The 11,633-nt window shown below is 50.1% G+C and overlaps 1 protein-coding gene across 1 annotated transcript; it reads left to right on the forward strand.

Moving 5' to 3' along the window:
- Positions 1-10,568: 10,568 nt before the first annotated feature.
- LOC138369468 (2,3,4,5-tetrahydropyridine-2,6-dicarboxylate N-acetyltransferase-like) lies at positions 10,569-11,282 on the forward strand. The gene has a single exon (XM_069332723.1). It carries the CDS (start codon positions 10,569-10,571, stop codon positions 11,280-11,282), a length of 714 nt encoding a protein of 237 aa, XP_069188824.1.
- Positions 11,283-11,633: the final 351 nt, after the last annotated feature.

Below are 11,633 nucleotides of genomic sequence, written 5' to 3' on the forward strand. Positions count from 1 at the left end.
TCAAACACATGTGCATCTTGTACACACCTGTCAAACACATGTGCATCTTGTACACACCTGTCAAACACATGCGCATCTTGTACACACCTGTCAAACACATGCGCATCTTGTACACACCTGTCAAACACATGCGCATCTTGTACACACCTGTCAAACACATGTGCATCTCTTACACACATATCAAACACATGTGCATCTTGTACACACCTGTCAAACACATGTGCATCTCGTACACACATGTCAGACACATGTGCATCTCGTACACACCTGTCAAACACATGTGCATCTCGTACACACATATCAAACACATGTGCATCTCGTACACACATATCAAACACATGTGCATCTCGTACACACATATCAAACACATGTGCATCTTGGACACACCTGTCAAACACATGTGCATCTTGTACACACCTGTCAAACACATGTGCATCTTGTACACACCTGTCAAACACATGTGCATCTTGTACACACCTGTCAAACACATGTGTATCTTGTACACACCTGTCAAACACATGTGCATCTTGTACACACCTGTCAAACACATGTGTATCTTGTACACACCTGTCAAACACATGTGTATCTTGTACACACCTGTCAAACACATGTGTATCTTGTACACACCTGTCAAACACATGTGCATCTTGTACACACCTGTCAAACACATGTGCATCCTGCACACACCTGTCAAACACATGTGCGCATCTTGTACACACCTGTCAAACACATGTGTATCTTGTACACACCTGTCAAACACATGTGTATCTTGTACACACCTGTCAAACACATGTGTATCTTGTACACACCTGTCAAACACATGTGCATCTTGTACACACCTGTCAAACACATGTGCATCCTGCACACACCTGTCAAACACATGTGCATCTTGTACACACCTGTTAAACACATGTGCATCTCTTACACACATATCAAACACATGTGCATCTTGTACACACCTGTCAAACACATGTGCATCTTGTACACACCTGTCAAACACATGCGCATCTTGTACACACCTGTCAAACACATGCGCGTCTTGTACACACCTGTCAAACACATGCGCATCTTGTACACACCTGTCAAACACATGTGCATCTTGTACACACCTGTCAAACACATGTGCATCTTGTACACACCTGTCAAACACATGAGCATCGTCTTCCACTCTCGTCTTACAGGAAGAAAATGAATGTCTCCCGGAGCTCCGTGGAGGAGCCGTCTGGCGGAGGCGCGGACGTGCTCCTGCTAGAGTGAGGCAATAAGGAGAGGGAGAGGCTCCTGTGTCCTGGGTGATGGTGAGGTGTCTAGGGCCCCCTGGTGCTTCCTGGGTGATGGTGAGGTGTCTAGGGCCCCCCTGGTGCTTCATGGGTGACGGTGAGGTGTCTGGGGCCCTGGTGCTTCCTGGGTGATGGTGAGGTGTCTGGAGCCCTGGTGCTTCCTGGGTGATGGTGAGGTGTCTGGAGCCCTGGTGCTTCCTGGGTGATGGTGAGGTGTCTAGGGCCCCTGGTGCTTCCTGGGGCATGGTGAGGTGTCTGGGGCCATGGTGCTTCATGGGTGATGGTAAGGTGTCTGGGGCCCTGGTGCTTCCTGGGTGATGGTGAGGTGTCTAGGGCCCCCTGGTGCTTCCTGGGGCATGGTGAGGTGTCTGGGGCCCTGGTGCTTCTTGGGTGATGGTGAGGTGTCTGGAGCCATGGTGCTTCCTGGGTGATGGTGAGGTGTCTGGAGCCCTGGTGCTTCCTGGGTGATGGTGAGGTGTCTAGGGCCCCCTGGTGCTTCCTGGGGCATGGTGAGGTGTCTGGGGCCCTGGTGCTTCTTGGGTGATGGTGAGGTGTCTGGAGCCATGGTGCTTCCTGGGTGATGGTGAGGTGTCTGGGGCCCTGGTGCGTCCTGGGTGACAGTGAGGTGTCTGGAGCCATGGTGCTTCCTGGGTGATGGTGAGGTGTCTAGGGCCCCCTGGTGCTTCCTGGGTGATGGTGAGGTGTCTGGGGCCCCTGGTGCTTCCTGGGTGACTGAGGTGTCTGGGGCCTCCTGGTGCTTCCTAGGTTATAGTGAGGTGTCTGGGGCCCCTGGTGCTTCCTGGGTGACAGTGAGGTGTCTGGGGCCCCTGGTGCTTCCTGGGTGAATGAGGTGTCTGGGGCCCTGGTGCTTCCTGGGTGACAGTGAGGTGTCTGGGGCCCTGGTGCTTCCTGGGTAACAGAGAGGTGTCTGGGGCCCTGGTGCTTCCTGGGTGAATGAGGTGTCTGGGGCTCTAGTGCTTCCTGGGTGACAGTGAGGTGTCTGGGGCCCTGGTGCTTCCTGGGTGAATAGTGCACATAATAATGAAAAACAAGATCTCTAAATACATGGTTTTACACAAGATCAAAAAGAAATATAAATACAGGTTAAATTTTTACGTTAAGTAAAAAGTGGTGCAAATGACTTTATACAAAATGCGGTAGGCAACTACTGTCTCCAGGGGAGACGAGAGTAGCTCTTGCTGCTGAGAGCACGGAGTGTATTATGGTGAATGGACGCCGGCGAACCCCTTATATATATATGGGCCAGGACGTCAAAGATGGCGGGAATCTTGAGGGTTACCATCGGCCCGCAGTCTAACAAGCAGTTATCGTCTGGTCTACCACTCTCACCAGCACCCTCACTCTCACCACCACTTTCGCCACCACTCTCACCACCACTCTCACTCTCACCACCACTCTCACCACCTCTCTCACCACCACTCTCACCACCACTCTCACCACCACTCTCACCACCACTCTCACCACCTCTCTCACCACCACTCTCACCACCACTCTCGCCACCACTCTCACCACCACTCTCACCACCACTCTCACCACCTCTCTCACCACCACTCTCGCCACCACTCTCACCACCACTCTCACCACCACTCTCACTACCACTCCCACCACCACTCTCACTGTCGGAAAATCCGACACCATTTTATTTCATACAGACAGATAAGAGCTGTATTACCAACAAGTTACCCATAGAAAACGTAACTTGTAGTGGAATTACCGTCTAAAGAAAACGGGATATCATCACCACATACTATTATAATTCACCACCTATTATGGTGGGAATTATTCTTAAATACATTAGTCTTTGGACTTTACCATCATAAAACATCTTATATAAATTAACTTAATTATCAATATTAAAGTAGAGTAAATGTGACCCTTCTATCACTTTCTGACATCTGGACATGTAAGCCAGGCGTCAGAGGGAGGAAGGAGGGCAGCCATTGTTGTGTCACCTCCGAGACGTGTGGAGCAAATTTAGCTCCTATCATATCTGGACAATGTCGGCCAGTAACGTCAATAGTATGGAGTGTTAAACAGCCATTGTGTATACGAGACCAGAGGCACACGGGAGCAAATACGGCTCCTGTTAATTTTACTTGGACGTAGTGTTATGGAAACCAAAGGTACCATCTCCAACACGATGTCTACAATTCAAGTTAAGTGTCTATCCGAAACCCGTTTATCATTCATTTATGGCCATTAATGTCAGGATATAGGGTGACCCGGTTAGATCGCGAAATCGCCTCAAACTAAAGGTAATTAAGCCAGGTCTTCATGTTCCATGTACTGTATAGTGTTTTCTCTGATATAGCTTGTCATATATAGGATTCTGGCTTCACAGCTAGCACACTTTTGACAGGTCAAGACGAGGATGCAAGATTTTGTGCACCAGTTACTGGGTGATATGGAAGCTACCTCAAAGAGGATAATTTGGTGTCTACACCCTAGTTATACCTGGTGTACTAACCTGCTGTACTATAAGATAAGGAACCTCATCAATGTATGTAGCTATTACTGTAGTTTGATTGGCTGCATATATATAAACTAATAAACCCCCCCTAATGTGTAGAGGATCGATTTGTGAGATTATGAGATTATTGCAGAAATACAGTCCACTTATCATTATACAAATTGCTATCGAAGTATATAAATTAACGTAAATATAAATTCTATATAAATTCATATAAATTAAATAAATATAAATCTCACAGGTCGGTTCCCACATTATTTGGTCATCTTCGAACCGGATGACGGATTATTTGATCCTTTGAACCCACATTTGGTCATCTTAGTACCGGATGAACCAGTTAACCAGTGGATTCATTAAATATACTAGTGCAGTGTTATTTAAACAAAGCCAGCAGTCAAGACGGCAGCGTAGCCTCGAGGGAGCTCAGGAGCCTCCCTCAGCCCAGTTCAGCTTCGTCAGCGGTTTCATGCACACCCACAGATATTTGGTGGCGTGTTATTTCGTGAAATGACAGCGCTAATATAGAATCCAGCCAAATTAGTGACTGTGTCTTCGCGAGATTGTTCACGGATTTCGTGGTGTTACATTTCGCGAGAGATTATCTACGAATTTTGTGGACTTTATTTCGCGAGGTCACTAATAATATTTAATACTTCTAGATAATATTAGAAGTTTCATAGAGGCTAATTAAGAGGCTATTATCAATAATTGTGTATATTATTTCTCCAAAATAGAGAATTATTTAATATATATTGCACTAGTGATCACAGTATATTTACTAATTGCCAACCCACAACAGGGTAGGATATTAACCATTGACTAGTTGAACTATTATCGTTCATCCTAGTCCCATTATTACCATAGTCAGTTGTACTATATTGATCAACCTAACACCATTAATGAATGGTCCAGACCCTATTTTGGGTGTAATTTTTATCAACTCGAGTTGAGTTGTATATATAATAATTTACTTATGATCATTACACCTTTGAGTGATTAATTAGTGTCTCTACCATCCTAGGGTGATATAGAAGAGCTAACCTAAAGGTACTTCCAGTGACACTGGTTTTTCACTCAAATCATTAGTGTGTATGATTGTATATATATAATGTGTATTAATTTTAAGTGCTAACCTCTAGTAGAGGTAGGATTATTGCCTAGTGAGTTCAGAATTTACCCTAGGCTACCATTAGAGCTTGTTCAGTATTATGAGCAGCCCAAGTACAAGCCCCACAAGGCTTCACCAACTAGCCAGTATGGATAATGCAGGGAGAATGAAAAGAACCCTTGCAGGTCTTAAAGGCCACTTAACAAGACAGATCAAGAAATGTGAAGATTTGTCACAACAATCAACAGTTGATTATGCTGACCTGGAAAGCTATTATCAAGCAGCTGCAGGTAAATTTGAGCAAATCAAATGCCAAATAGCTCTCCTTGTGGGGACAGATTACTACCATCAATTCATTGGTAGCCCTACTAAATATCAGGGCATAACCATGTTAAACTCTGCAGGAGGTAAATTACTCTCAGGCCCAGTATCAAGCCTGAGGAGACCGATGCCTGCAGATAAACAATACCAGTAGAAATCTAAATTTGTCAGCTGATTATATTTCTCCAGTAGCATTATACTAAGGAGATTACAGCTGACTATACCAACAGAGGTTGATGTTAGTATCATCATTTAAAGCTGGAGATGAGTTCATGAGGCCTCAGTGGCAAATCAGTGAACAGTAGCCTAAAACAGCTACAAGTCACTGCGACCAATGTCACTGAACCCACTGCAGTCTCAGAACCATACTTTACTTTAATGATGAGCTATTCAATCTTCTGAATCAATTAACTAAATTAAACCCCAATAAATCTGATGACTGATTTGATACATTTATTATTTAATCAAGATGTATTCCATGGGCCTCAGTGTTTATATATCAGTGACCAGTTACCTGAAGAAACTTCAAGTTATATCTAATGTCACTGATCTCACTGCAGTCCCTGAATCATACTTGACTGTAGTACTTGATCACATCCAGTCTTCTGGGTTAAATAATATGTAATAAGGCTTGAATATTAGCCTTTCAAGAGTTGACAGGGAAATGAAATCGCATTAGACTTCTAACCCCTACAACTCTAGTACGGGACATCCGTCCTGTACGAACAGACGCACAAATGTGTGATTACTAACTACTAACATCAAATTAATCTAATAATTCGAAGGAGGAGTATCGGTGTTCGTCTGTTCTAAACAGGACTTCGACCCGTGAGCAGCCCCCTGGGGAATTATGTCGGAAAATCCGACACCATTTTATTTCATACAGACAGATAAGAGCTGTATTACCAACAAGTTACCCATAGAAAACGTAACTTGTAGTGGAATTACCGTCTAAAGAAAACGGGATATCATCACCACATACTATTATAATTCACCACCTATTATGGTGGGAATTATTCTTAAATACATTAGTCTTTGGACTTTACCATCATAAAACATCTTATATAAATTAACTTAATTATCAATATTAAAGTAGAGTAAATGTGACCCTTCTATCACTTTCTGACATCTGGACATGTAAGCCAGGCGTCAGAGGGAGGAAGGAGGGCAGCCATTGTTGTGTCACCTCCGAGACGTGTGGAGCAAATTTAGCTCCTATCATATCTGGACAATGTCGGCCAGTAACGTCAATAGTATGGAGTGTTAAACAGCCATTGTGTATACGGGAGCAAATACGGCTCCTGTTAATTTTACTTGGACGTAGTGTTATGGAAACCAAAGGTACCATCTCCAACACGATGTCTACAATTCAAGTTAAGTGTCTATCCGAAACCCGTTTATCATTCATTTATGGCCATTAATGTCAGGATATAGGGTGACCCGGTTAGATCGCGAAATCGCCTCAAACTAAAGGTAATTAAGCCAGGTCTTCATGTTCCATGTACTGTATAGTGTTTTCTCTGATATAGCTTGTCATATATAGGATTCTGGCTTCACAGCTAGCACACTTTTGACAGGTCAAGACGAGGATGCAAGATTTTGTGCACCAGTTACTGGGTGATATGGAAGCTACCTCAAAGAGGATAATTTGGTGTCTACACCCTAGTTATACCTGGTGGACTAACCTGCTGTACTATAAGATAAGGAACCTCATCAATGTATGTAGCTATTACTGTAGTTTGATTGGCTGCATATATATAAACTAATAAACCCCCCCTAATGTGTAGAGGATCGATTTGTGAGATTATGAGATTATTGCAGAAATACAGTCCACTTATCATTATACAAATTGCTATCGAAGTATACAAATTAACGTAAATATAAATTCATATAAATTAAATAAATATAAATCTCACAGGTCGGTCCCCACACTCACCACCACTCTCACCACCACTCTCACCACCACTCTCACCACCACTCCCACCACCACTCCCACCACCACTCTCACCACCACTCTCACCACCACTCCCACCACCACTCTCACCACCACTCCCACCACCACTCCCACCACCACTCTCACCCGCACCACTCTCACCACCACTCCCACCACCACTCTCACCACCACTCCCACCACCACTCTCACCACCACTCCCACCACCACTCTCGCCACCACTCTCACCACCACTCCCACCACCACTCCCACCACCACTCTCACCACCACTCTCACCACCACTCCCACCACCACTCTCACCACCACTCCCACCACCACTCCCACCACCACTCTCACCACCACTCTCACCACCACTCTCACCACCACTCCCACCACCACTCCCACCACCACTCTCACCACCACTCTCACCACCACTCCCACCACCACTCTCACCACCACTCCCACCACCACTCTCACCACCACTCCCACCACCACTCTCGCCACCACTCTCACCACCACTCTCGCCACCTCTCTCACCACCACTCTCACTCTCACCACCACTCTCGCCACCACTCTCACTCTCACCACCACTCTCGCCACCACTCTCACCACCACTCTCGCCACCACTCTCGCCACCATTCCCACCACCACTCTCGCCACCTCTCTCACCACCACTCTCACCACCACTCTCACTCTCACCACCTCTCTCACCACCACTCTCACCACCACTCTCACCACTACTCTCGCCACCACTCTCACCACCACTCTCACCACCACTCCCACCACCACTCCCACCACCACTCTCACCACCACTCTCACCACCACTCCCACCACCACTCTCACCACCACTCTCACCACCACTCCCACCACCACTCCCACCACCACTCTCACCACCACTCTCACCACCACTCTCACCACCACTCCCACCACCACTCTCACCACCACTCCCACTACCACTCTCACCACCACTCCCACCACCACTCTCACCACCACTCTCACCACCACTCTCACCACCACCCACCACCACTCCCACCACCACTCCCACCACCACTCTCACCACCACTCTCAACACCACTCACCACCACTCTCACCACCACTCTCACCACCACCCACCACCACTCCCACCACCACTCTCACCACCACTCTCACCACCACTCCCACCACCACTCCCACCACCACTCTCACCACCACTCTCACCACCACTCTCACCACCACTCCCAACACCACTCACCACCACTCTCACCACCACTCTCACCACCACTCACCACCACTCTCACCACCACTCTCACCACCACTCCCACCACCACTCCCACCACCACTCTCACCACCACTCTCACCACCACTCTCACCACCACTCCCACCACCACTCCCACCACCACTTTCACCACCACTCTCACCACCACTCTCACCACCACTCACCACCACTCTCACCACCACTCTCACCACCACTCTCACCACCACTCCCACTACCACTCCCACCACCACTCTCACCACCACTCTCACCACCACTCTCACCACCACTCTCACCACCACTCACCACCACTCTCACCACCACTCTCACCACCACTCCCACCACCACTCTCACCACCACTCTCACCACCACTCCCACCACCACTCTCACCACCACTCTCACCACCACCCACCACCACTCCCACCACCCTCACCACCACTCCCACCACCACCCACCACCACTCCCACCACCACTCTCACCACCACCACCCACCACCACTCCCACCACCACTCTCACCACCACCACCCACCACCACTCCCACCACCACTCATACCACCACTCTCACCACCACTCCACCACTCTCTCCACCACTCACCACCACGGAGGCCGAGGCTCCTCAGTCAGTGTCGAGAAGTAATTTATCAGTAATGACTGTGGCGCCCAGACCTGTTTCCCCAGAGTTGGTCCACTTAGCCCACACCTGACCCAGACCACCAGACCCCCCCCCATCCCTGGTGCTGCTGGTGGTGGAGGCGGGTGATGAGGGAGGTGTGGTGGATGAGGGAGGTGTGGTGGATGAGGGAGGTGTGGTGGATGAGGGAGGTGTGGTGGATGAGGGAGGTGTGGTGGATGAGGGATGTGTGGTGGATGAGGGAGGTGTGGTGGATGAGGGAGGTGTGGTGGATGAGCGAGGTGTGGTGGATGAGGGAGGTGTGGTGGATGAGCGAGGTGTGGTGGATGAGCGTGGTGTGGTGGATGAGGGAGGTGTGGTGGATGAGAGAGGTGTGGTGGATGAGGGAGGTGTGGTGGATGAGGGAGGTGTGGTGGATGTGGGAGGTGTGGTGGATGAGCGAGGTGTGGTGGATGAGGGAGGTGTGGTGGGTGAGGGAGGTGTGGTGGATGAGCGAGGTTTGGTGGATGAGGGAGGTGTGGTGGATGTGGGAGGTGTGGTGGATGAGGGAGGTGTGGCGGATGAGCGAGGTGTGGCGGATGAGGGAGGTGTGGTGGATGAGGGAGGTGTGGTGGATGAGGGAGGTGTGGAGATTGAGGGAGGTGTGGTGGATGAGGGAGGTGTGGTGGATGAGGGAGGTGTGGTGGATGAGGGAGGTGTGGTGGATGAGGGAGGTGTGGTGGATGAGGGAGGTGTGGTGGATGAGGGGGGTGTGGTGGATGAGGGAGGTGTGGAGATTGAGGGAGGTGTGGTGGATGAGGGAGGTGTGGTGGATGAGGGAGGTGTGGTGGATGAGGGAGGTGTGGTGGATGAGGGAGGTGTGGTGGATGAGGGAGGTGTGGTGGATGTGGGAGGTGTGGTGGATGAGGGAAGTGTGGTGGATGAGGGAGGTGTGGTGGATGAAGGTGTGGTGGATGAGGGAGGTGTGGTGGATGAGGGAGGTGTGTTGGATGAGGGAGGTGTGGTGGACGAGGGAGGTGTGGTGGATGAGCGAGGTGTGGTGGATGAGGGAGGTGTGGCGGATGAGCGAGGTGTGGCGGATGAGGGAGGTGTGGTGGATGAGGGAGGTGTGGTGGATGAGGGAGGTGAAGTGGATGAGGGAGGTGTGGTGGATGAGGGAGGTGTGGCGGATGAGCGAGGTGTGGTGGATGAGGGAGGTGTGGTGGATGAGCGAGGTGTGGTGGATGAGCGAGGTGTAGTGGATGAGGGAGGTGTGGTGGATGAGGGAGGTGTGGTGGATGAGGGAGGTGTGGTGGATGAGGGAGGTGTGGTGGATGAGGGAGGTGTGGTGGATGAGGGAGGTGTGGTGGATGAGGGAGGTGTGGTGGATGTGGGAGGTGTGGTGGATGAGGGAGGTGTGGTGGATGAGGGAGGTGTGGTGGATGAGGGAGGTGTGGTGGATGAGCGAGGTGTGGTGGATGAGGGATGTGTGGTGGATGAGGGAGGTGTGGTGGATGAGGGAGGTGTGTCGGATGAGCGTGGTGTGTCGGACGAGGGAGGTGTGGCGGATGAGTGAGGTGTGGTGGATGAGGGAGGTATGGCGGATGAGGGAGGTGTGGTGGATGAGGGAGGTGTGGTGGATAAGGGAGGTGTGGTGGATGAGGGAGATGTGGTGGATAAGGGAGGTGTGGTGGATGAGGGAGGTGTGGTGGATGAGGGGGTTATGGTGGATGAGGGAGGTGTGGCGGATGAGCGAGGTGTGGTGGATGAGGGAGGTGTGGTCGATGAGGGAGGTGTGGTGGATGAGGGGGTTATGGTGGATGAGGGAGGTGTGGTGGATGAGCGAGGTGTGGTGGATGAGGGAGGTGTGGTGGATGAGGGAGGTGTGGTGGATGAGCGTGGTGTGGTGGATGAGGGAGGTGTGGTGGATGAGGGAGGTGTGGTGGATGAGCGAGGTGTGGTGGATGAGGGAGGTGTGATGGATGAGGGAGGTGTGGTGGATGAGCGAGGTGTGGTGGATGAGGGAGGTGTGGTGGATGAGGGAGGTGTGGTGGATGAGCGATGCGTGGTGGATGAGGGAGGTGTGGTGGATGAGGGAGGTGTGGTGGATGAGGGAGGTGTGGTGGATGAGGGCGGTGTGGTGGATGAGGGCGGTGTGGTGGATGAGGGAGGTGTGGTGGATGAGCGATGCGTGGTGGATGAGGGAGGTGTGGTGGATGAGGGAGGTGTGAGTAGTAGGGTGTGCGACGCACAGGTACCTTTTTTTTCTGGGAGAAAAAAGGTACCTGTGCGCCCCAAGGGTTTCAGGTAAATTTAGAATATCCCCTGTGCGCCCCAAGGGAAAAAAAGTGCCTGTGCGCCCCAAGGGTTTCAGGTCCAAAGGGAAAAAAGGTACCTGTGCGCCCCAAGGGTTTCAGGTCCAAAGGGAAAAAAGGTACCTGTGCGCCCCAAGGGTTTCAGGTAAATTTAGAATATCCCCTGTGCGCCCCAAGGGAAAAAAAGTGCCTGTGCGCCCCAAGGGTTTCAGGTCCAAAGGGAAAAAAGGTACCTGTGCGCCCCAAGGGTTTCAGGTCCAAAGGGAAAAAAGGTACCTGTGCGCCCCAAGGGTTTCAGGTAAATTTAGAATATCCCCTGTGCGCCCCAAGGGTTTCAGGTAAATTTA

This window comes from Procambarus clarkii, chromosome 28 (assembly GCF_040958095.1).
Source record: "Procambarus clarkii isolate CNS0578487 chromosome 28, FALCON_Pclarkii_2.0, whole genome shotgun sequence".
In the NCBI taxonomy this organism is placed as follows: Eukaryota; Metazoa; Arthropoda; class Malacostraca; order Decapoda; family Cambaridae; genus Procambarus; species Procambarus clarkii.

Coding starts and splice junctions, on each gene's coding strand:
- LOC138369468 (XM_069332723.1), top strand. CDS start 10,569: ATGGCGGATGAGGGAGGTGTGGTGGATGAGGGAGGTGTGGTGGATAAG.